This window comes from Miniopterus schreibersii (genome assembly GCF_964146895.1).
Source record: "Miniopterus schreibersii genome assembly, chromosome: 17".
NCBI lineage: Eukaryota > Metazoa > Chordata > Mammalia > Chiroptera > Miniopteridae > Miniopterus > Miniopterus schreibersii.
The window spans coordinates 7099887-7127010 of NC_138117.1; the positions used below are offsets into that span (position 1 = coordinate 7099887).

At 40.2% G+C, this 27124-nt stretch overlaps 1 protein-coding gene across 2 annotated transcripts; it reads right to left on the reverse strand.

The window, feature by feature from the left end:
- Positions 1–916: 916 nt before the first annotated feature.
- RRM2B (ribonucleotide reductase regulatory TP53 inducible subunit M2B) lies at positions 917–24875 on the reverse strand. 2 transcript variants are annotated; one of them, XM_081117007.1, is made up of 10 exons: positions 24631–24875; positions 24263–24339; positions 18441–18581; positions 16109–16225; positions 15194–15327; positions 14675–14769; positions 10127–10260; positions 7646–7750; positions 5904–6017; positions 917–4844 (listed from the first exon to the last, which is right to left on the reverse strand). In XM_081117007.1, the coding sequence occupies exons 2-10, from the start codon at positions 24293–24295 to the stop codon at positions 4692–4694; spliced, it is 1026 nt and encodes a 341-aa protein (XP_080973133.1). In that variant the 5' UTR covers positions 24296–24339; positions 24631–24875; the 3' UTR covers positions 917–4691. The 2 variants fall into 2 exon arrangements, with proteins under 2 accessions (XP_080973133.1, XP_080973132.1); XM_081117006.1 differs by lacking the exon at positions 24631–24875 and having other exon boundaries at positions 919–4844; positions 18441–18568; positions 24263–24343.
- Positions 24876–27124: the final 2249 nt, after the last annotated feature.

Genomic DNA, 27124 nt, shown 5'->3' on the forward strand with positions numbered 1-27124 from the left:
GGACTGGGCCAGAATCCTGGCTGTATCTGTACCACTTTAAGCAAGCAGTACACAAGGAGAAGACCTCTCTGAAAGTCATCTCAAAAATGGAGGAAATAACATTTTCTTTATTTTGCTGGTTTATTATGTCTTTCCCACTGTGCTCCATGAAGCAGACACGGTTTTTGTTTTTTTAAATCCTCACTTGAGGACATTTTTCCCCATTGTTTCTTCAGAGAGAGTGGAAGGGGGGAGGGGGGGGAAGAGAGGGAGAGAGGGAGAGAGGGAGAGAGGGAGAGAGGGAGAGAGGGAGAGAGGGAGAGAGGGAGAGAGGGAGAGAGGGAGAGAGGGAGAGAGGGAGAGAGGGAGAGAGGGAGAGAGGGAGAGAGGGAGAGAGGGAGAGAGGGAGAGAGGGAGAGAGGGAGAGAGGGAGAGAGTCCGACCGACCAGACATCAGGGAGCTCTCTTGTCCCTTCCTCCACATGGGGACACAGCGAGTAGACAGCTGTCTATTGTCCCTTCCTCCACATGGGGACACAGCGAGTAGACAGCTGTCTATTGTCCCTTCCTCCACATGGGGACACAGCGAGTAGACAGCTGTCCATTAACCAGGAAGTGAGACTCACCAGACAGTGACTCTGTCAGTACCTTGATCTTGGACTTCCCAGCCTATGGAACTGTGAGCAATAAATGTCTTATTTAAGCCACCTAGTTTTTTTCAATAGCAGCCTGAATGAACTAAGACAGTGAATTTATAGAAGATCCGGTTTGTCTTGAATGACTTTTTCTTTAGAAGTATTTGGCTGCTGGGATGCAAATATAAAAAAACTGGATTGTAGGGCTCATAACAGGTTGGGGAAATATATATGTTTCTTGATTAGGGTAGCGCCTGCACTTAAAAAGAAACACCCTTACTCAAAAAGGGCATACACAAATGATGTAGCTATGATACAGTTTATTTCAACATACTAAACTAAAACAAAATAAAACAACTCATTTCTTTGGGGGGAAAAACACACAGATTCCATATATGCAGGGTTGTCTTGATTCACCATAATGTGTTTTAGCAAAAAATATGTAGGTACACCACACCTCATAAAGCTCTCAATACACAGTAGATCCCAAATAACTCTGCTAAATGACCAAACATTAGAAAAAATCAAAACATAGTTATAAAACAGAGTCAAGTGCATGAGTTAAGAATCTTGTGAACTTAGCAAAAGACTGAGTTATTACATTTTTATCTATATAAAAAAAATCATTCTCTAGCCTTCCATTTTCACCTAGATTTTCTTTAACAGAATGAAGCCTAAAATTCAAAAGCTTAAATCCTTTCTCCCTAGAGCCTCAGGAATGTCAGACTCCCCCCTTCACACCTGTAGCTGCCTAAGAAGGAGCAGACGACTGAAAACAAAGATACACAGATTTCACTTCTACACTACTTACGAAGATTCTCGTGAAGACGAGTTCCTGAGTTGGCTACCAGTTCAGTGAACTTAGTTCAAAAACCTAAGACCTGATCAAAGAACTAAAATGGCTCTCACACAGCCCATCAGCAGCTTTCTTTATCACTGAAAACCAGTTAGTGGCATTTAGCCCTCAGCTTAATCTGCACAAATGCAATCTTGGAATTCTATGACAGTGATGCTAGCATATTTATATGTGAAATGCAAGGTTCTGACAATTAAATAATATATTTTTAAAATATGCAAGCTGCTGTCTTTTTCAATAATCACTTTTTAAATGAACAAATGAAAACAAAATGGCAAAAGCAGAAAATGTGGATGTTCCAAAATGAGACAACTGTAAAAATTTCACACATAAAGACATGACTGGGGTAAGCTTACATTGTATTAATAACTGTTCATTGTTGTATATAATTGAACAGCAAAACAGCCCTGTCTGAAAGCACTGGATCAAACTGTCTTCCCAAATCCTTCCAAGATATGATTCTACATACTACAATGAAATATATTTAACAAATGCAATATATCATAGAACTACCAGTTTTTATATTCCTAAATAAACTTTAACTACTATAGCAATGACTTAAATATATGTGCTGTTAAAAAATTATAAACATACTCTGATTTTTTCTTTACCTGCGAGATAATATTAAAAAGAAATGCCACAACTTCTTGATTCCTTAAAAACTAAGAACCAAAGTACTAAACATAATAAACAAACATGCAACCTGGAGGCCTGGGAAAGGGTACAGACTACTGAATGTAATACACCAGTATATTAAAAACTCGGTATGTCAATATTAAAATTTCTTCATCTCAGTAGTTAAGATTTATTGCTACTATAAATAAGCTTCATATTAAGGCACCTGTCATTATCTATGAGAAAAATTTGGATTCAAAACAAATAGAGACTGTACATATGGACTATTTTTCTTTTATTCTGACATCATTAGAGATATTATCAATTTTAAATTTAAGTTTTTGTATGGCAGTAAACATATTTCAACATTTACCCGAATATAGCTAAGATGTTTATGATACTTTGATACTTTAATTAATGTGCATGATACCTTAATTGAAGTATATAATATTTTAATGGGGAAGTAGGCAAAATCAAATCGAGATGGCTGACAAAGGACTAGATTCAAGAAATATGATGGCCTTTAAAAAAAATCACTTTGTAGGGATAGTGACTATGAACAGACCTTGATCAAGTCATTTAACTTCTCTGAGCCTCACTCTTTCTGTTGGCAAAATTTCAATACTAGCTGCTCTGTCAAGCTCATAACACTGTTGTGAGATCAAATGAGGTGATGTAAAACCACTTGGCAAACTACGAAGCACTGAACAAATAAATGGTATTATCGTAGGCCAAATATCTCAAGTTTCTAATATTATCCTCTCTAACAAATAAGGTTATAGCCATTTCTTTTTCCATCCACTTGAGAACTCCCTGTTTTAATCACTTAGATAGTTGTGTCATGAATGGAGCACAAATTTATACAAAGAGAAAATCTCTAAATTTGAGCTTCCAGAATTTATAAAGTGGTATGCTGTGAGTGGGGGACCCCACTGCTTGCTGGGGCTCAGGCTACCTCTGACACTTCCTTACAGGAAAGAGGGACAGCCTTCTCAGAGAGCTTGGCTCCTGGCCTTTCCTTGGTCTCCTCGTAGAGACCTCTGTCTCCCTCACCATCTGCTATCGTGGGCATGCACAGTTCCATTAAAAGAACTACATCTCACAACAGCATAAAAGAGTTATAAGAGTATTAAAGAAACACAGCCGATCCCAATCACAGTACATTACTCAGCTTGCACAAATTTGAAATGGTGTCATAACCCCACCAGGTTCTCCTTGGCTTAGTCCACAAGCCCTTCTACATATAAAATGGTTCCAGGCCAGCTTTTTCCAAACCGTGTTCTGAAAACACTAGTCAGATTAGATGTTAACAAAAAACACTTCTGCGTAAATAAGTTTGGAATATGCAGACGGAAGCAAGTATACGTACTGCAGAATTTCTCAGTCTTTGATTTACTGAGTGTACACTGTAAAGAGGAATGGACTGCACAGCATTTCCCAAACTCATGCGTCCACAGAATCCCTTTTCCCCACAAAATACCTAGAGGGTCCATAATAGCTCTTAGAATGCTCTTTGGGAAATGCTGTTTTAGCTAATTCACCTAGTTTTAAACATTCCAGGGTGATGTCTGGCAAGAGTTACCCTTTTTAATTTCTGAAGGAGCAGAATCATTTTGCTCACAAGGCCAACTACCATGATAACCTCCTGGATTCCACTCCATAAGTATCCTGCCCAAAGCAACTAAGAACTAAATTTCCTTTACTACATACTGAGGAATTCAAAGAAGTTACTCTCAAATGAATGAGAATTATAATTTTTAGGAAATCTTTATATCCTTCCTCAAACATTAAAAATACAAAGATCTAGCTCTAGATCTTAGGATCTAGAATCACAATTACTTTGAGATCAGAACATTTTATCACAATATCACTGCAATTAACACTATCAATAATAATAATCAGTAGTAATAGCAGTAGTGGTGGTAGTACTGACTAAGCACTTATTTTGTGCCTTAATCCTCATGTCATGTCTATGAATTTAAGACCTACTATTGCACTTATTTTATTTATTTTTTATTGATTTTACAGAGAGGAAGGGAGAGAGAAGGAGAGAGAAACCGATGTGAGAGAGAAATATCGATCAGTTGCCTCCTGCATGTGCCCTGACCAGGGATCGAACACACAATTCACGTATGTGCCCTGAACAGGAATCAAACCCACCAACTTTTGGTTAACAGGACAACGCTCCAACCAACTGAGCCACACCAGCCAGGGCTATTACATTCATTTTAAAAATAAGTACACTGAGATTGAAAGCGATTAAGTGACTTGCCAAGTGTCACACAAAGTGTAAGGAAAGAATCTCAAATTCATATCTGACATCTCACCTCAAGCTATTAATCACTACATAATGCCATCTTGTATTCTGGTAACAAAACAAAAGGATTTAGGTCACACTCTGGTTGTGAAACTGGAAAGTTAGAGTGTATTCATATAGATCCTAATGGATTATTATTTGGTTTTGAATTTCCTTTTGAGGAAACTCCTTAAAGGAGATACTTTAAAAGGGTTTTGTTTGGGGTGTTTTTGTTTTTGTTTTGTTTTATTTTTTTAAGCAGAGAAAAATAGACTGCTATTTACCAGTAAGTTTAAATAAGGGAAGGGTTTCAAAAATCTGCATCCAAGGTGAAGACATTATCTGTGTTTTCCGCCATCACTGCAAAACGCTGATACTCTGAAACTCGTTTCTCAAAGAAATTTGTTTTCCCTTCTAAAGAAATGTTTTCCATAAAATCAAAGGGATTTTCTGCCTGAAAAAACTGGGGAAAAAAAGAAATATTAGACATTCTGAAGAAGCCAAATTATATCCCATAAGAAGCAACAGACAACTAACACAGAGTTCAGGTCTCCCAGCATCTGTCTAGGCACACCCAGGATCACACTATTCCCTAAGGACCTGGAGGCCCTCAAAACTGATAAATGCTCAGGTGACTAAGATCACCTACTAGCCTCTTCAGGAAACTACACTAGCATCTCTGGTATTCTAGGAAGTGGAAAGGGAAAAGAAGTTTTTTTCAGGAAATGTAAGATTTAATACCAACCAACTAAAATGTGACTAAGGTCACATAGCTAGAAAGCAGTGGAACCAGGATTCAAACCCAGGTAGTGTGGCTGCAGCTTCCATCTGTAAGTCATGTGAAAAGCACACCTCTTTATGAAACTCAGGTACATTATCTTTGACAAACAAAATGACAGAATAACTTAAAGACAACTGAGTTCAAAGAGTAAATTATGACAGTTAATGTCTTCATAGTAACTATGTCCTAGTTAATAATGTTATAAGTATTAACCCAAAAATTACAACAAAGGCAAATGGAGATTTATACGAGGGTAAAACACATATATGCATATTAAATGCAATTACTTAAAAATAAACTGATTTAGCCCGGCCGGCGTGGCTCAGCGGGTCAGCATCAACCTATGATCCAGGAGATCTCGGTTCGATTCCCGGTCTGGGCACATGCTTGGTTGCTGGCTCAATCCCCAGCGGGGGGGCCTGCAGGAGGCAGCCAATCAATGACTCTCTCTCATCATTGATGTTTCTATCCCTTCCTCTCTCTGAAATCAATAAAAATAATCTGATTTATTGAGCTTATTAGTTCCAAGATTTATCAGCCTCCTCCTTCTGTTAATGAATTTCATTTTAAGTTTCAAAGGATTTTGCAAAGCCAATTTTTCATGCAAAACAAGGCTCTGTCACGGACATTTTAAAAGTAAACTAGTATGTTACAAATGCTTTCAGTTGAAATATAATATTTTAGTGGCCTTACTTGACAATAACATTTTAGCTTAGTAACAATACATTTTAAAACTCTTACTTTTGAGAATCCAAGTTCCACAAGTAATCTGTCAGCTACAAACTCAATATACTGTTTCATCAAAACAGAATTCATTCCAATGAGGCCAACGGGCAAGGCTTCTGTTAAGAACTTCTGAGAAAAAAACAAGAACAGAATACAGTACAAAGACAGAACAAGAAATAAGTATGGATCTTCCAAATAAAAAGATGGTTTTAGTTTTATTCATCTTCTAAGTCACTAATCTTGTCCAAGGAAAGTACACTAGGTTAAATTCTCTCAACATGGCAAACAATGTCCATTCGTTTAAAAATGTTTGGGATGTTTACTGTTCACATTATTTCACATCTTCAAATAGTCAAAATAAATTGAAACTAATTATCAAATTACTGGTACTTTTAATTTTTATTTGATTGATTTTAGAGAGAGAAGAAGAGAGAGAAACATCAATTTGTTGTTCCACTTATTTATGGATTCACTGGTTGATTCTTGTATGTGCCCTGACCAGGAATTGAACCTGCAACCTTGGCATATTGGGATGATGCTCTAACCGGCTCAGCTGCCAGGCCAGGACAAATTACTGGTATTTTTAAAAGCAGCGCATCTAGGACCTGAATTCATATACTTTCTCAATAGAAAAAAGGAGATACTTTGTTCTGAAATATCTAGAAAAATATTCATCAAAGATAATCATTGTGGGGAACATGATTATGGAAGGACGTTGCAAAAGAGAAAAAACAAAATTAACGAAAATGAGAAAGAAACAGGATTGGATCTGAGGGTTGGGAGAGAGACTGAACTCCAAGTATATTAAAAGACAGTGGTGCCCAGCTGGGTGTAGCTCAGCAGTTGAGCAATGAGCTAGGATCCAGGAGATCGAGCTTCGATTCTCGGTCAGGGCACATGCCCAGGGCTTGATCCCCAGTCGGGGATGTGCAGAAGGCAGCCGATCAATGACTCTCTCTCATCATTGATGTTTCTCTCTCTCTCTCTCTCCCCCTCCCTCTCTCTTCCTCTCTCTCTAAAATCAATAAAGATATATTTAAATAAATAAATAAAAAAGACAGTGGTAACATGTTAATAGAGGGGGGGGAAAAACATTAACTATCTGGATTTAGTTCTCAAAATGATTAAAGACACCAAAATGTATTTTATGCCTTTTCCCCTTCCCAATATGAAAAGTATGGCTGTTTAACTATGCAGTATTTTTTTTAAATTTGTTTTACTTTTAAACTAGTTCTTTCAAATGATAAAAACACATCCTAAGTGGAGCATCCAGATCTTTCTAGTCATAGGTCGCTACATGCTATAAATTAAGTTTTACTATTTACTCACTAACTCATTTACTCATTCACTCTCTAAGCATCTGGTGCCTTCTTTGAGCTAGGTCCCTGCTGGGTTTTGAGAGTTCAAGACACGCAAGAAGCCATCGCCACTCTCTGGCAGCCCATAGCCTAAAAATACAAATTCTGTGCCATTTGTCACAGCACAGAATTTGATGAGTTGATAAAACAGAAAAACAGCCCTTAAACAGATTTTATATACATGAAACCTTAATATGTAATACTTACTTATAAACCAAATTATAAACTGACATAATAATTGTACTACATTTCCTATTGGTACTGTCAGATTGACCATATAAAATTGCAGATGTTTATTTTGACCTACAAAATGGCAGTTTCATATGAATCAACCTAATAATATAATGGTACAAACTTGAGAGAGAGAAATGCTAACCATATGTAAGCTTCCCTGCTCACCTGCTCGATTTTAACAGCATTAACAATGATCTCCCTGGCCCTTTCTTCTGAAGGCTTATTTACCAAGTATCGAAACATCAGGCAAGCAAAGTCACAGTGAAGCCCCTAAAACAGAAGAATAATACCAATGTCAAAAAAACATTTTATCAGCTATTTTCACACAGTGACATGTCAGGCATCATACAGAATAGGTTCTAGGGATATAACACGTAACCTCTGGAAGATGGAAGAAAGGTTAAAAGGGCCAGGGACTTCTTTTCTTCAAATCTCATTAAAATGCAAATTATAATAACCTATAAAAAATATTTCAGTGCCAGCAAATCTTAGTTCATCAATATTAAAGAAGAATTAACTAACAACAATAAAAGACATGTTCCTATGTTGCTAGGTAAGGATGAATACTGATATAAAATTTCTGTGAAGAAATGTACAAACAAGTGTGAATGACCGTTAAAATGTTTATACCTTATAATCTAACAATTCTACCTCCAGGAAATCTAACTAAGGAAAATATTATGAATTTAGGACAAAGCTTATATACAAAGATATGCATTTTGCATTATAGCAAAGCAAATAAACAAGAAGTCTGGAAACAACCTAAATTTCTAACTATAGAATAGTCAAATAGTACTACTCATTAGAATATTACATATCTAACAAAATTACTGTTTATAAAAAATGCTTAATGTCGTAGAAAAATGCTCACAATATTCTGCTAAGTGAAAAAATAATAGCTCACAAAACTACAAAGATAGCAGAGTATCTCAAACTGTAAAAATAGAATGTCTGTGTATATCTACATAGTTTCAAATGCAGAAAATCACCAATAAAGAATACAATGAAATATTAAAAGTGGTTATCTCTGTGTGTTGAGATTGAGTGATTTTATTCTCTTAATTCTCTATAATAATTACATATGACATTTATAATAAAAATTATTAGAAATTTAAAGGGGTAAATCAACAAAAAGTTGATTTTTGTTGATTTACAAAGTATTTTATGACACTTAAAAAGTACTCACACATACTGTTTAATAGTATTTTAACAAAACCCTGTTTAGATTTAGTTGAAGATACTGAGTCTCAGAGAAGTAAAGTAACTTAACAAGGTCACTTAGAAATAAGCTGGGGAACTAGGATTAATATAGTCAATAAATGTGAACTGAATTGCTGTAATGGGCTAAGTATTGAGAACAGAAAGATAAATGACAAGGATTTTGCACTCTAGGAGCTTAGAGTCTAGCCAAGGAGAGAGAAAAGAAGTACAATATATGTTATGGACTGTAAGACAGGGACAATTTCGGTTTCAAAGAGACACATAAAGGAAAGAGTGGTCAATTTTACCTAATTGGGTCAGGAAAGTTCTGAGTTGCAACTTGTAAGAAGCTAATCAACAAATTAAAAAATTGGTAGGGGGAGATTAAAGATGGTGGCAGACTGAGTGGAAGCTACACTGACATTCCCAGGACCAAACTGGAACTATGACTAAACTATAGAAAAACCACCCTGAATAATCAACTACAACTGAAGACAGGCTGGAGAGCACCCTCATAACCAAGGAGAAAAAGGGGAGACCACACAGAGACGGGTAGGAAGTGTGGAGGCACAAGAGCGCTGAATGGGCTCCCACAGGCAGCAGCTGAAGGTCCGGAGGGAGATCTCAGTTGTGGGGGGTTCCCACTGAGGATTCTGGGGCCTAACTCCAGGCTGGGCTTCCCTGCCCAGACCACCAGAATTGAGAAAGGTGCCCAGGATAGAAAAAAATCATTCAATCAGAGATCCAAAAAGAAAAACAATTAAAAAACAGGAGGACAATCTAAGGGAACTGTAGGACAACATGAGACATAACAATATTTGCATCATAGGAATGCCAGAAGAGGTCAAAAGTAAGCAAGGGTTAGAGAACCTGTTTGAAGAAATAATGGGAGAAAACTTCCCTAACCTGGTGAAAAAATTGGTAGGAAAGATGGAAAAGGTACCGCAGGCAGAGGGAGATAAGATTTAGTTATTGTCTGGGTATGTGTGAAAAAGAAAATAAACCATCTAAAATGACTCCCAGATTTCAAATTTAAAGGACTGGATGTAAGTTAAAGACCCTCAGTAAGATATGGAAAACAGAAGGAAGAACAAATCTTGGGAGAAGGATGATGAGTTTGATTTCGCCTTCCAGGAGAAACCATCTAGCAAATTCAACAGGTTTGGAGCTCAGAAAAAAATATATGGGCTAAAGATAAAGTTTTGGTTGTTTTGAGCATCTGGATGGTAGCTGATTCCATGGGAATAAATCATCCAGGAGGTCATGTACAGTGAGAGAGGCCATGATGGGAACCAGGATATAATATTTAAGGATGAGCAGAGGAGACTGAGGAGCTTTTAATTACTAGGATCCTTGTGTCACCATAAGCATTTTCCAGGGGAAAGAAAAAGAAATGAACACCAAGTATGAATACAAATATAACTAGAAGAATACTTCACTCCTTACTTCATCTCTGCTGATGAGTTCATTGGAAAAGGTGAGTCCAGGCATAAGACCTCTTTTCTTTAACCAGAATATAGCAGCAAACGATCCCGAGAAGAAAACTCCTTCTACAGCAGCAAAGGCCACCACCCTTTCCCCTGAGAGACAAAAAAAGTTTCATTTTCTGAAATATATATTGCAGACATTTTTAAGCTACACAATCACACACACACATGCTCTTTTACATATTTTTTATAACAATACCACAATTCTTCTGTCCAAAAACAAAATCAACAAGTTAGTGCAATAACCAGAGTCTTTAGAGGAAGAAATCCGCCACCTCCACCTCCTATAGCAGAAAGGTGCAGAAAGGTACATCTACTTCAAATCCTATGTTAGACACTGAACTCACCTATAGGTCTTGGTATGCAGACAAAGGAGAGCCTTTTATACTTTAAAAAAAAAGGTGATTTATCTGTGCACCACGCGTGCCTGTGAGTTCAGTAAGTGTGTGTGCATGTGTGTCTCTCTCAGAGTGGAGAGTGGAAGACAGCTTTTATGACAAATGTCTCCCTCTTTGTGGCTGGGGGAAGAAAGGTCACTGAGGTTTATATGTTTAGAAACCTAAGGTATCTCACAGATTAGCTATAAACATTTCAAAAATCACTGCCCTGCATCTGCAATTAGAGAAAACGCAGATAAATCCAGCTGAAAATTATAAATATGTCTATCAGATAAAATGTCCCATCACATAGGAAAAATACTGTCCTCTGCTAAACATATAAGGCCCAATTTCAAAGGTTCCTCACTGTTCGGCAAGGACTTTGCAGAAGCCCATCTCCTGAAATGTCTCTAGTGGCAGCATATCTGCAACACTATCTCTAGGGGATGATTATAGGTCTAACCCAAAAGAAGGTCATTCTCAAGCCCCTTATGCCACCATATTGCATGCTCGGGAGAAATATTTATCTATAAGTCTGCCTGGGGAGAAGAGTTTGTTCTATAAGACCATGAAATAAAGGCAACTACAGACCATAGATGACACTGTAGCTTGTATCCCAGTACTTGCTGCATGACCAAAAACACAATAGCAGGCACTTAATAAATGTGTCCTGATCTGAATCAATGGGGACTATGTAAGCACTAGATGATAAAAGACATTAGAGAAATTGCTAAAAGTTGATGCAGAAACTGAATAAATATTTATAACTTCCCAAAGGTAATTGTAATATTTAATTTCTAAGAGAAAGGCGACTAGGCTTCAACAGTTCTGGGTGTCTCTAAATAGTGCTTTGGTATGCCCTTGTTCTTACCCATGATTAACATAAACAAACCAAATCAGATAGATCAACTATATCAAATATTTGTCTATTATTAGCCCGAAATACCAGAAACACTTTTATAGGATCTTATTTTCATAGACACAATTTAAAAAGTCACTTTGAAAAAATGGCAGAATAAATATAAATTAAATAAGTACTTGAGTACATACTGTGTAGAAGGAATTAACAAAAGAAGTCTCTTTAGTTTGGTATATATTAAATATGCTATAATTAAATCTCAAAATATATAATAATAATAATCACTATGTTCTGCTGACTCTTTTGAAACAAAAACGGGTCTTTAGTCATATTTTTAAGATGGAAATTTATCATTAGTTTAACACAGATTACTGTATTTCCACTTACTATTAATAAGGTAATGAATAGTTGTAATTGATATTTTTCACTGACATAAAGGTGATGTCACATGGACATTTATTTATCTGTACGGGAATGAGACTAATTTAACATAAGCACTGTGAATAAAAATAAAATTATTTTAACTATTCTGTGTATTCATGTGAATGCCAAAGAGTGAAAATCGTAGCAGCTAGAGTTACAGGAGGCTATTCTTCTTGGAGAGGATTAAAGGATCATAAGGGGTAAATTTTACAAATTTTCATGAACAGATGTGAACTAAAAAGAGACTTCCAAAACATTTCTTCTAAAAGCTATAATGAATGCGAAGGCTTCATGATCTGTTTTAGAGAAAGTAGGACGTATTTTAAAGATGCAGCTGACCTCTATGGTGCAATGCACTAAGGTTGTATAACTACAGGCTTTTTGATGTTTGAAATTTCATTACATATATTAAGGATGAATTTATATATTTAATGTCTTAAAGTCCTTTAAAGATATTTTTTAAAATTAAGTAGTATATCTCAATTTGTAAAAAACTAAGCAATATGTAATTAAGAATTTTTAGCTTTACAGGAATTGAATCTCCTTATAACATATCAACTTTCAAACAAACTAATGCTTTTTGAAGGATTGTTATGAGGTTCTCTTTAGCTAAATGTAAAGAATTAGAAGAGTCTGGATGTGAGGAAAGAACAGTTGCTCTACTGGGCCCTACTAGGTGCAAAAGTCATCAAGGTCACCGAAAATACCAGCAAAGCCCAAAGCCGGCTTCACCAAGCTACAGACACTAACGGTGCAGGTGGCAATTAGCTTATAAAACTGCACTGCCCCAGCTGGCTGACGGGAAGTGCAGGTGTCTGGTGAAGCGAGACGACGCTTTCCTGTCTCTTAGCCCCTCTCCTAAAGACGAGAGCCATCAATGTGTTCTTCACTTTTTCCTTTCCCACCGCCCATTCCACCCCCTACATCATTTTAGACCATCTTCTTTCCACTGAGACCCTGACTCAGAATCTAAATGGAGTGTGCCTTGAGAATAAGCAATATGGAAAATTTAAATGGAGCCCCTGATGCCACATGGTGACTGCCACCCTCATTTATTTTCTATTCTTAGGTTGCTTTCTTTGGCAGTGTCACAGCATACATGGCTTCCAGGAGCCTGTTCTTCATTTTCCATCAGGATCTATCCATCCTAATATTTTCAGTGCATATTGAACACCTTGGAATTTCCTTCTTTTTTGCTCTAAAGCCAATGCTTCTCCAAATGTGCCTTTCAAACCACTTATGAGCGAATCAACGGTATATAAAATGCAGATTCCTCAATTCAACCTGGGTCTCCTACGTCACTCAGGTGAGGACCAGGATTCTGCAGGGCTTTTCCACAAATTCTCGGGTGATTTTTATGCACATTGAGAACTGCTGCTTTTCTCATTCTCCAAATGAACTGAGGGCAATGCAAACATGTTTCTTCCCTAACACACTATAAGCTTGCCATACCTTACACTACATCACCAATTCTCAATGTGTGGTCCTGGGGTTGCTGGGAATTCATACACCAAGGAGGTCTACGGGGTCAAAACTATTTTCATAATAAAACTAATGGACTTTTTTTTTATAACCATTCTCTCATGAGTGTATACTGGTGTTTAGCATTTCCATAATAATCTGAAAAGCCTGGTAAAATACTCCTCCCTTTTCTAACTACGTATCTGAATGAGGGCAGATTTTCTTTGCATACTTCAACTAAAACAGCATTCTGCAACAAATGAATACAGAGGCAGATATAATTCAGCTGTTTTCTACTCAGTTGGACATTATAAAGATTTGCAAAAATTAAAATCTATGCCATTCTCACTAATTCTTTTCTGCAAAATACAGTGTTTTTTCATAACTATATGTTAGAATCTAACAGGTTACTCTCATTTAAAAATGCATTAATAAATATGTTGAAAGTTTCTTGGTTTTAATATCTAATATGGAAATATCAATAGCCCACATGAATAAAAGCACCTTGGAGTCCTCAATAATTTTTAATAGTACAAAGGAGTCCTGACATAAAAAATTTTGAGACATGCTTCCCCACATTTTAAATAAAGTCAGAAAGTAAAGACCACCAATTACAAAACAGATAAGACTGAGACAGATATTTAGAGCTATTCAAATGAATTACCTGAATATTTTAATTAAATTTTAAAAAGATTTACTGAGCACTACTACGTATAAGATGCAATGTCAATCACTTCCTTTAAGCAGTTAGTTATTGGACCTCAGCACATCCAGAAGGGTGAAAAATAAGCCTGTTCTGGCAAACTGCTCCTTGCCCTAGTTTAGTGCACTAATCTTTAGTTTTTCAGAAACTACATATTTGTTCCCTGAAAAATGTAAAAACTTTGACTTGCTTTAAACTCCTAAAATAAACATTCCTAAAAAGCAGATATAAACTTGCTTTAAGACTCTTGTTAGATTCTGTGACTCACTTATTTACCTGTTGTTATACACTGACATCTTAAGCTTTCAATTTATTAAACAGGATACAGTTTTAGATTGTTTTAATTTTATTATTATTTTTTTAAAGAACTGTATTGATTTTAGAGAAAGGAAGAGAGAGAGAAACATCAATCTTGCCCCAACTGGGGATGAACCCGCAACCCGGGCATGTGCTCTGACTGGGAATAGAACCTGCCACCTTTTGGTGCACGGGACAGTGCTCCAACCACCTGAGCCAACTGGCCAAGGCAGCTTTAGGTTATTTTAATCCTAGTTTCTAAGTAATTAGTAGAAAGAAAGATTCTACTAAAGGTGCACACTGAGACTTTTAGACAGTTACACCAGGTAAAATAGTACTATATCACCCAAGGCAAGTCTGATATATATATAAATTAAAGCTACATACCAAAAGTAGATTTTCTATCTGCTATCCATTGCAAGGCCCAATCTGCTTTCTTCTTAACATATGGCATTGTTTCAATTGCATTAAATAAAAATTCCCTGTAAAAACAAAAGAATTAATGGCAAAGTTATTCACTTGTTTTTCTTAATCAAAATAAATGTTCATTGGCTAATCAGAGATAATAATTGCAACTCTCTGGTCTACTACCAAACCTGTAATTTTTCTGTATTTTTGCATATCCATAAAATATAAAAGTTAAAACTCAAGTTAGTGGTTTCGATCTGGTCTGATACAAAACTAAATTCAAATATTCAATTGCTAAGCAGAATGTGCTCCACAGAGTAACAGGTTCTATACAAGTTCTTTTTTTTTTTAACCACATTATAGAATAATAGAAAACACTATCCTCCTAAACTTCCATATTTGAATAGTATTTCCCTAACATTTAGTTTCAGAGTAAATTCTGCTCTTAACATAATCAAGCAATATAAAACTTTGTAAGTAAAATCCCAGCGGTGATACCTTTCCTTGGGATCTCTGATGTAAGTGTCTATTAGCAAACTGTACATCTCTGAGTGAACATTCTCGATGAGAATTTGAAAGCCATAGAAACAGCGAGCTTCTGGAACCTGCACCTCCTGACTAAATCGTTCCACCTATGAAAAATAAGGGAAACAAATATATCCAATTCTGTGGGCTCTCATTAAACACCATAAATCAGAATCTGGATGTCAGAATTATCACTTAAAAATTGCCTGTCATGCCACTAACAGGTCAGACAGGATTATGGATTATTTTAAGCAGTACTGTTCGTAAACCCACCACAGTAAATATGTTGCATAATGTATTCTTAAGCAATTAAATTATTTGACCTGTTAGGTGGAGATACTGACTATAGCACCAAATAAACTGTAGAACATCTACCAAAAAATAATTATTTCACTTTGTAGAATTGAACATAAATCATTTTGTTTCTCCAACAGCAAACAGTAGACCTACTGAAGCCCTTCTTCCAGTTCATGATGAAAGTTCACCTCTCTCTATTCTCTTTAAAGAAAACACGCCTTCTGGCCAACCACAATACAGGTTTAAATATGGGGAGTCAGAACCCAGAGCTCTGTTACAGAGCTCCAGAAGGGTTATTAAGGTGCAGGTTCTTCATTAGGGTTCACATCTAAGGGTAAAAATCAAACTCATGTTTATGCATTTTAAGTAGTTTTGATTGGCACAAGGTTGTTGATGTAATGATATTTTGCTGGTCAAAGAGAAATGTATCCTTTCCTCTGACACTTTATCAGAAAAACATATTCAAGAAATAAGCTTCATCTAGTTCATTTCCAAAACATAATTTTTTAGGTTCCGTCTAATTAACTTACTGCCATTACCATCGTTTAACTGCTGAATGGGAACAAAAGTAAAATAAAACAGAAATCTTACCAAATTTTCATTCACAATTCCATCACTGGCTGCAAAAAAGGCTAAGATGCGAGAGATAAAATACCTCTCATCTTCTTTAAGCTTGTTCCAGTGAGGGAGATCCTTTGATAAGTCAACCTAAAACAAAAAGATTTTCAAAATTTTAACTTGAAGTTGAATTCTTCTCAAAATGTTTGGAAAACTAACTTCCACCTCAAAGTTAAGGAGAGACATCTCATTAGCAAGAAAATGTTTAAAAAGGAGAAAATTTTAGTATCACTGCTACAGACTGAATGTTTGTATTCACCACCACCCCCCAAAAAAATTCCTATGTTGAAAACCAATTTATACTACATGGGTCATTTTCCATTCCCAACGTAAACCTTTCTGTACAGCTTTACCTTATTTGAGTAAATTCTCCAATTTAGCATCTAAATATTGATTCCAAACTACTAGTTGTCAGAATTCCCTGGGTAGCATTTAAAAAAACAAAAACAAATCCCAGAACTTTGTCTTCTGAATCAAGGTTTTTGATGATTAGCCATATTTAGGAATAAAGCTAAACCACCGAAAAAACAAAGTCTAAAGATTAAATTATAACTTACATAATTTTTTTAAATGAAAAATATGTGGAACTAAATGTGTTTGACTTCCCTTCAAAATACGTAATTGAATCTTCCTAAAAGCTGCCTACAAACCTGTATATTACAGGGCAGGGCAAAAGTCGTTTTACAGCTGTTCATATGGAAAATACAATAATTAATAAATAAGAATAAACTTTCATGTATTCACAACTATAAACCTACTTTTTGCCCCATCCTGTATAATTTTTCAAATTAGTGTTTCTTAGTCATAACACAATATATATTACATTTGCTAAAAGATGCATATAATTTTCAAATGAATTTCAAGAAACTCAAGCATCGCAAGTACCTTTTTAACCCAATAAATGAAAAAGCCACCTGTATACTCCCCTTGTTCTCTTAACTATATCTAACAAAAAAAACCTTTAAAACCACAAACAGTAACAGTCAGGTGTGCCAAGCACTCTGACCCAATTTGAAAATGCTGGGGTATTGTTTTGCTTTGCTCTATATGTTAAATTTAACAAAGATGTTAATGATATAACAATACAATATAACAAAGCTGAGTAAGTGGGTAAAAGTCATGACAGAAGCTTCAAAAATTGGTGCTTCTGATTTCTAGTGCAAATCTCCCCCATTCTGAGAAAATAATAGCTTACATTTATTTGGTGCTAACTAAGTGCCAAGTAACATTCTAAACATGGCATTAATTTCATTAATAAGATTTATCTCATTAGTCCTCATAACAACCCAAAGAACCAGGTACTATTAGCTCAATATACCAATGACAATACACACAGAGGTTAAGCAACTTCAGTTCCAGAGTGAGTTAAGTGGTAGACCCAGGATTTGTCTGCTCCAGAACCTGCATTCTTAACAGCATGTATTTACATTTACAGAATCAATCTCATGAAAAATAGGCAGATAGGTCCAACTATGTCTATCCAAATATATACATACACACACACACACACACACACACGATTGACTGATCGATTGATAGATAGACAGACAGACAGACAGATAGACATACACAGAGAGCCAGAGTGCTATGCAGGTATCATCCATCATACGCAAAGATGAAGAAAATGGCTATTTTTGTGTTAGGTTAAACTACAGAGCAACCACTTGCATGACCAAATGTCCTTACCAAACCAGCAAGTATTTTCTAATTTGTTGTGTTCAACTCATTTCCAAGGTGGAAAATGCCACTAACAGAAAGCATTCTACAGCTGTCCTGTCTGCTGGAGCAGCTGGGGCAGGTTTGCTGTGGCTGAGAACAGGGCAGGACTGGGAGGAGCACTGTGAATTCTGAAGTGAGTGCACTGCCTAGTGGTCAGTGCTTCATGTGACAGCTCCTCCTGTACAATCAGACAAGTCTCTCATTTGAAAGCAGGGTCCCTAAGGCCTTCACTTTCTTTTTATGGCTATAGCTGCAATTTTACTTATTCTGCTGACCATAAGTAAAGACTAGTTTGATCACAGCAAACCAAAAGTCTGTTTAAAAATAAAAACGTACTAAAATATCCTGGAAGTAAAAATCTGGAAGACTAAGATGCCACTTTTGTGGTAGGAAACATGTTTCTAGCCACTAAAAACCAAACATTGGCCAACACTGTATTTAATCTCAGTAATTTCAAACATTATCTTATATAAGTGATTTTATTCAACGCATCTTACAATATAAGTTAAAATTTTTCGATGTCTTATAACAAGATGTGAACACTGCAACATGGATCATGGTTGCTGATTAAGGTGATGCCGCTTACCTCTTCTGCTGTCCAGAAGGATGCCTGAGCCTGTTTATACATTTTCCAAATATCAGGGTACTGGATCGGAAAGATGACATAGCGGCGAGAACTCTTTCTCAGGAGTGGCTCTTCATTTTCGTTGGTATCTGAAGATAACCTCTTTGAAAATTAAAGCACAAACGCCCATTTTGTGTAGACATTTACTCTTTATTCAAAATCCACAGAGTAATACTTTCTCAAAATGCATGAGCATTCCCTTTTACCAGGTTAAAATTACTATACATATTGAAACCATGCAGCATGTTGTTGAGGGGGCATATTTCACAGAATGAGACAATAAAAATAAGACTGAAAATCAGCACTTCGGAAATTGCCACCGCTACAGTAGAACCTGACATGAACCAAATGACCCTATATTATTCCAGACTGTCCATTATAGTACAAAATCGTGTCCGTTTACAGTAAGTGCATAGTATTATTCATGTTTTCAGGCAAGTCATTTTATCTGAGCATCATCATCTGTAAATCAAAGATACTTGCCATACTTATTTCAAAGTAATGTGTACTCTGCACACTCTCAAGTGCTATACACTTTTTAAATTATTACTGTGTTATTAACTGTTGGGATGCTTCTAGTTGGTCTTTTAAAGGCTACCTCTATATTCAAAGAACTGATAAAAGAACTATTATAGTGGTTAATTATTTGGTCACTCACTACCTTCTATGACGGCCTTTAGGAAACTTTCATTCATGAAATAAAGAACTCTTGGAAAAGCTTCGAACTTAAAGCCCAATTGAAAAGGAAGAAGTCTGCAGTCAACAGATATTTCAACTTGTCTTGCCCCACATAGTTCTTCTAGATTGTGCTTTTATCATCATATATAGGTTTTTGATACGATTCTGCATTTCTCTTTTCTTTTTCTTTCTTAAACATATTTTGTCACTGGGGTACAGAGCTGGAATTCTTTACCTTCACTCTATCTGCTATGTGGGCCCCACTGAAAGTTGAGAAGGACATCATAAGCAGCAACCCTTTGGCACCAAGCACCCTGGTCCTGAATGGGGTTTTTAAATGCTGACAAATATTTGATCAGCATCAGGATCTATGAAAACTGCTCAAGACCTGTACCTTCAAATCAGAATGAAAATCATGTGTGTACATTTGTTCTTCCTGTTCCATCCTGATAATATGTGGATTGTTAAGAGAAGAAGCTGGATTAGGAGGGTAGTATGAGGGATTTTACAATGTGAATAAAGGAGACTTAACCAACATAAACCTTTGAACTGAGGTAGAGATGACATATTGCTTATTTTCATGATGCTTAGAAAAGTCCACACACGTTAATGCAAAGCCAGGAGGGTCACACATTCTAAAGCTCTAGACTCTCCACCGTATTCTCTGTGGACCTAGGTTAGGAAGCCATATTTTAGAAGAGAAAGCAATGTAGGAAGAAAGAAAAAAAAAGCCTAAGAGCATGTAACATTTTTTTAAAACTGGAAGAAACTCTGTAAGTCTGGACTTCATGGCATGTGGGGACAATGGGAGGAGACGAAACCAGAAAGAAGGTAGAGAGCGCTTCCCAAATGTGTTTTCCAAATGTGCTCTGAAGAACTGTGGTGCCTCTGTCCTCTCTGTCACAAACATTAGATAAAACTTCAGTTTTAAATGTTTTTAACCTTTTAAAATAGTAATAAAAATAACAAAATTGTTTTCTACTGTACAGAAAGGAAACCACCAGTGCATGAACTTGTGTTTCCAGGTTGTCAGTTTTCTTTTTTTTTGTTGGGGGGGAATAACCTCAGATGAAAGTTTCTCTAGCTATCTCTGCTTAACTGAAGAATAACATTAGACTAAAAGACAGGCAGTTAAAAAAAATAGTAATAAAACAAACAAAAAACCGCAGCAAAAATTAAAAATTACCCTGTAACCATTTGTATTTATTTTTTAGGCATAAACCAAAAAAATTTTGAACCCTTCCCCTGTCCCCCAAAAAGGAAGAAACAATGCTACTAATAGTACCAAGAATACAGTAGAAGCACTCTTATTCAAAGTGACGCAAACTGGTCGTTGAAAATTGGCTAAAGTAAGAAATCATAAGAAAAGAATTTGACTTAAAACATATAATTTACACTTATTTGCTAATCATCTTTTATAAAGCCAAAGCTTTTTGTTGTTGTTAATCTGGCTCACTGACTGGAGTCCCAAGTCTTTCTGACATAAACACACTATAATGCATCACCTATGCTTTCTAGCGTTAACATACTTAAGACAGAACAATTTGAGTACAGAATCCTTACCTCTTTTATAAATCTCACCAATCTCTTTTTTATTTGTTTGTTTATATCTAATTCTACAGAATTTGTTTTTAATAACTCATTTTTATTGGGTTTCCCAAACTTTCAAATTTTCATAGAGACAATTTCTTTTCATACTCACATACTATTAGTTTACATAATATTTAAATTACAATAACTATAAATACAACTGGTATATAAATAGGACTAGAAATAAAGATAACTGATCCTAGTAAGGTAAAACTCAGAATTATGGGAATGCATCAGAGAGCAGCCTAAATGCATCCTAAAAGCCTATGGGTTGATAAATCCATAGGCTGGCTAGCAGTAAATTGATTAAGAGAACTTTGATAAATATGCAAAGAAACTGTTTGCTAAGTTTGATATAAATCTTCAATTATCGAGTACACCCCAATTCAAAGCAACAGGTTCATCAAAACAGCTTTATTATTCCATTAATTGATTTTATAAGTAGTAGTTCACATATTAACTTTAAAAATTACACTAATAAAATAGGCAAAAGTGGATTTAATCAGTGCTGCACTTTTAGTTTTTTTTTGGAAAATAAGCCCAGGTGTTAAAGCCACGGGAGGGCCTTCAATGCAAATATACATGAATTTTGCCACAGCTGTTTCCCTATAGCCGTTTTGATACAACTGTTTTGATACTTTACCTCAGTGTCATCATTTTGATGAAACAAATGAAAAAACACTTAACTTTCACCTTTTAAAATCTGTACTCCATCTCTAGGCTTTATCGGAGGTTAAGGTGGGTATGTCTATTTTGCATATTAAATGAATATTAAGATGTTGACTTAAAAAAAATTTGGAGCAAGTCAAAGTGATCTGCTTTGATATATAACACTGGCATCTGGCCTCTATCATGCAGACTACTGGTAGCTGCTGAAAGTTTTTAAGCAGGTGAGAAGCATAATCAGGTCTGTGTTTTAAGATCACTTTTATAGAAATGTGGTTAGAAGAGAAATTGGAGGCGGAGAGAACAACTTGAAAATTACTGCACTCCCCATCTCTTGCCCAAAATAGGATCTCAGCAGTAGAAACACAAAAGAAAATGATTTAAAACACATAGAAAATGCTCAGCACCTGGAGGACAACTGAATAAATCAGACAAAAACTGTTGCTTCTCTAATTAGATGTTTAGCAAACATTTCATTTGAATTAACCCCTCCCACCAACACAAGCCACAACAAAAATAAAAAGTTGCAAACACAAAAGTCTTTAAAAAGTCAATTTGGTCAATAAAAAAGATAATGGGTTCCATTTCAAGATATTCAGTGGGTAGCTGAAAACATAACACTAGGGTAGGCAGAGGCACGATCTCCACTCCCTCCCTAACAGGGTAATGATGCCATTAGGAATCGCCCTGGGGAGGGTTTTGATTATCCAGGGAAATCTTGGAGAGCAGCAGCGAGCCTGAGGACGAAGCCCAGAGAAAAGGAAGATGATAGGAGAGGAGCCAGCTGGGATTAAAACCGGCTGAAGTGGATGTAAAGCAATGGCAGAAGTGATCTGATTTGGCCAAAGGGTCAACAGCCGAGACAGGGAGGAATTTGGTAAAGGATCCACACTCTGGATATCAGTCTATGAGGTTAGGAATTTCGTGGGCCAAAGAACTTCAGACATCTGGAGGACTGGGAGGCTCAGATTCTAATTCTCCCCACTTGCTCCCAGCCTCCAGGTGCTGGCATTCTTGTGCAGCACAATTTGAAAGTCATTCCTATGGATAGTCATGGAAAATTCCTGAGTAGCAATTAACATGAATAGGAACGGCATTAGGAAGATTAATCGGATATCCACGAATGACAAAAAACAGCAGCTAGATTTTGGTAGTAACTATGGTGTCAAGTTCAGAGATGGAAATGACAACCTGAATTAAGATACTGCAGTTAGCATGAAAAAGCTGCTTGAACAGGGCTTTGCCAGTCAGAGAAGTTGGGCATTTTTTGGCGGGAAATGAGACCCTTTGGGGAGTTTTTATTTGGAGGGAGTGACATGGAGGCACTGGTTTAATGATGGGTTAACTTGGCAGGATTGGATAGCAGGTAAGACTGGAGGTAGAGAGACAACTAGGTGTGAGGCGATGAGAATCTGAAAATTTGCAGAGACATTCCTTAGCGACATTCCACCACCTCTTCCATCCCAAGAGCTTTTGATTCATGATCAAAATTGATTACTGGGTGTAGTAGGTCCAGTAATTTATATTTTTTTTACAAAGTATTCCAGGTGATTCTGATGCAGGTGGCCCATGATGCACCTCAAATCTAGTACTTACGGCATCCTTGTATCTCAAGTTTAAAACTTTCAGACCATATGCTCACTAACATTCATTCTGGATCTAAAGTTCTGCTTCTGTCTTTGTGGGTGTGGATCACTGAGATAGGGATAGTAAATAAAAACTAACTTCCAGGTCTTCAGCCTGAATGATTGCTGGTGCCATCAGCACAAAAAGAAACATGCGACTTGTCTTATTCAAGTGGGGAAATCAGTACTAAATGTATTTGCTTCAAAACGGAAGGAAAAGTTTGAGAAATATTTACAATTTGTTACTTAGTTACTAAATGTTTACAAAATCAAACTAAAATAAAACCCCAAATCTGGAATCTACAACTGTCTAAAGAAACGTAGGGCTAAGTTTAATTCTCTGTGAGCTGAAACTATTAAATCAAAGAAACTGCACGCTGCAGCAGGTTGAAGCGAAACAAATGGTTTAGAAGTATTTGCAAAATAACAGGGTACGAAAATTATAGAGCAACAACGTGAACTACCCTACAAACCGAATGAATCTTGGTTTCTTTACTGTCATTATGTACTTTTATTAATGCAGAAGCAGAGTGGAGGAACGCGTTAACTTAGGTTTTATGAAGCATCCCTAACTGCAGTAGTGCTTTGCACTAAGCATTTTACTTAATGCTCTGCGGGGGCAGTATCGCTTCTACTGTATAAATGAAGAAAGTTACATTCCGAAGACTCACAACTAAGTAGCCAGGTCTGAGCAACACTGGCCTCCTGAACTGCTGCTTTGACTGTTAGGGAGATTTCCAGTCGTCCCTGAACCTGTCACCTGCACCCCGCCTACCTGTGCCAGTTTCCACAGGCGTCCTCCGATTCCTTTTACCCACCCCACAGATGGCACGCACTTCCGTAGATACGCCAGCCCTAGCTCCTTGCCTCAGTTTCCCCGGCCAGGGCCCCAGAAAAGGGAAGGGCAGGAGGAGAGCGGAGGAGGGGGTGCGCCTCGCCCTGGCCTGAAGCCGCAGAGCGTTGCCCTTGGCTGGCCCCGGTCCGGAGCAGTGGAGCAGAAACCCGGCTCTCGCCTCGCCCCTCCCCGGGGACGGCCTCCGGGGCAGCTTTAAAAGACGAAACCAGGCTGCGGCGAGGGCTCCTGGCCCGGCCTACACGGCGTTTCGAACGGCAACGGGCAGCGTTTCCTACAGCGCTCCTGCGCCCGGCGAGCCCGCGCCGCAGCCCGCGCCCCAGAGGCCGGGGTGACTGTGGGACCGCAGAAAAGGCCGTAGCAACGTTTACCTCATCGAGCTCCGGCCTTTCGGGGTCGCCCATCGCGCAGACTCGCGAGCGCCGCGGCCGCCGCTTCAGGCCGCCTCCTACAAAGACGGGACGGAGGGGTCAGTCCGCCGGCTGAGCCCGCCCTCCCGCGCCCGCAGGCCCCGCCCCGCTCCTCGGCCCCGCCCCCGCTGTCTCGCCCGCCCAATGACGACTCTCCCTGAGCCTGCAGGCCCCGCCTCCCTGCCTCAGGGCCCCGCCTCCCGCCCGCGGGGCGGAGGAGCTCGCGCGGAGCCCGCCGGGCCTCGTTCCCCGCCTGCGGCCTGAGGCGTTCGGCCGGCGGCTTTCGGGCCCGCGCTCCGAGGCGGCTGGAGGCTCTACTGCCCTGGTACCCGAGGTGCCGCGCCTGCCAGGTCGCCTCCCCAGGTCGCGAGTCCCCAGCTGCTGTCGCCGTGCCTCGGGAACACGGTACGTCGCGCTGCTCGACCCGTCCCGAGAGGCTGCCAGGTGGCGGCGGGGGCACAGCCACACTGTCGGTGGAGAAACCAAACCCGGCCGCCGCGCTCGGCTAACGAGGCAAAGCCGCCGGTGCTGCGTGCGCCGGGAGGCGGCGGGCGCAGTGCGCGTGCGCGGGGTAGCGGCGCCCGACGGCCAGGCGGCCGCGGCGCTTTAGGAAAACGCCTGTCCCGGCGAACTGAGCTTTCCGTAGCGTTGAAGCCACTCAACCGTGAGGTCGCGACAGCAGCGTCCCTCGTGTTGCGGATGGAGGACCTCACTCGGGATAACTGAGGTTACCCACCGGGGAGGCAGCGGGCGGCGGCCACCCGAGGTCGCACCCAACGCCCGTCTCCCAAGGGAACCCTAAAGACGTCTGCAGCAGGACGGAAAGTTTGACGCACTTTAAAAAAAAAAAAAATGAGGCAAGAGGTGCCGTGAGGCAGCGCGGAGCCGCGAGGAAGCGAAGGACCCAAAGCTCAGCTGTGAACCGCCGGAGGCGCCTTCCGGCCCCGGCCCCAGGGTGGGGCCGTTACCCCTCTGGGGCAGCTCCTAGCAGCCAAGTGCGGAGCGAAATGTTTTACATATATTGGCTTTAAATTCTGTGAGAAAACCGAGTTTTAAAGACGTCGGAGCGTTTGTCACAGGCCACATGGCAAATAAACCGAGAGCTAAAACTCGACGTTTAATTCACGTCCTCAGACTGTCGGGGCCGGGCGGGGCGTGAGCTGTGTCCCCTGTGTCCCCTGTGCCGCCGGGGCCCGTTCCCGGGCTTGGGGCAGTTCCCGAGCCGGGGGCCGTTCCCGGGCTTGGGGCAGTTCCCGAGCCGGGGGCCGTTCCCGGGCTTGGGGCAGTTCCCGACCCGGGGGCCAGTTCCCGGGCCGGGGGCCAGTTCCCGGGCCGCCGCCTTCCCGTCTGTAGCACGATCGCGCCCGGCCCGCTCCTGGGCAGCGCACACACCTCGGTTCTGGGTTCAAACCCTGGCCGCGGCCGGTACTGTAGGCAGCCGACGTCTCATCAGTTTTTTTCTCTCTCCCTCCCTCTCCCCCCTTCCTCCATCTCTAAAATATCAATTTACAAAAATAAAAAATGAGTAATTCCTTCCTCATAAGAGCGTCACGTGGCCCCTTGCGAAGCACTGGTTGGGGGAGTTGCTGTGGGCGCTCCCAGCCCGCCGCCCCCCAGGCGTCGCAGAGGGCGCGGGACGGGGAGGCGCGGGTCCCGTCGCGGTTCCCCCACCCCGTCTATCGAAGTGAAATACACCTGGGGGGGGGCGGCGAGGCGGGGCCCGCAGGTGGTCAGCGTTTCCCGCGTCCGCTCGCCCCGCGGTGGCCGCCCGGCCTCGCCGCCCGGTGAGGGAGCCGCGCGTGGCCCGCGCACGCTGGGGCCCGAGCTCAGGGCCGGGCGCGGGGCGGGGCCGGGTGTCGCCCGCCCCCTCCGCTCCGCTCCGGGACCGCAGGAGCGGCCTCACCCCGGACATCCCGTGGGACGCGGGGTGCGCTGGCCGCGGCTCGCGGGGCGGGGTCCAGCGAGGTGCCGGGTCTTCCCGCGCTGCCGCTGTAAGGCAAGGCGTCCATCGTTCAGAGCCCGGGGGCACTGATTCATAACGAAGGAGGTGGCGTCTGGCCCCGCTTCCGAAAACCCTCGGGGTGTCCTCCGCGAGGAACGTGACGAAGGCGCCCTTCGTTGTGAAAGAGGCCGTTCGGGAGCGCGCCCCACGTGGGGCTGGTGCCGAGGATGCCAGGGGTGGAACTTCAAGGCCCCCACCCCGCTGCCAGGGAAGGGGGCCTGGAGGTGGCATCAGTCACCACTGGCCCCTGAGGAAGCCGCACGGAGCACACACGGCGGGGCTGGGGGGCCGCGGGGAGCACGCGGGGCTCGGGAGGCGCCCTGGCCCGGGGAGGACGCGAGCTCCGCCTCCTGACCCGCACACGGAAGGGGTCTGGGAACCACTGATGTGCGGCCGGCACCTGGAGGGGGTCGTGGGAGACGAGCCCTTCACCTGTGGAAGCTGACGCTGAGCCCAGGGACAGCGTCAGGGCTGTTACATCGGAGGACACCAGCTAGTGTCAACAGCGCTTCTGGGTGTGAACACCCCCCCGCACCCCACATTGGAACTGGGCGATGAGAACCGTCAGTAAACCCACCTGCCTATGATCATACCTTCCACAGCCCGGTGTGTAAGGCTGCGCGCCCCAGATGCCTGGGGACGAGCCTCACGTCAGGCTCATTAGCTGTGCAACCTTGAGCAAGTTCTTTAACTTGTGTCTGTTTTCCTAGGAGGATGGTAATAGGATTTATCTCATAGGATAAAATGAAATATAATACATGTAAAGCATCTGACATAGTGCCCGGCACATAAATACTAACAAAAGTTAGTAATTAAGAGAA

Excerpts from the sequence above, each read along its gene's own strand:
- RRM2B (XM_081117007.1), bottom strand. The coding sequence starts at position 24,295 with ATGGGCGACCCCGAAAGGCCGGAGCTCGATGAG. Across the intron at positions 10,261-14,674 it reads AGATAGAAAATCTACTTTTG|GGGAAAGGGTGGTGGCCTTT; the intron begins GTATGTAGCTTT and ends TTTGTCTCTCAG. Across the intron at positions 4,845-5,903 it reads TGGAACTTGGATTCTCAAAA|TTTTTTCAGGCAGAAAATCC; the intron begins GTAAGAGTTTTA and ends TTTTTTCCCCAG.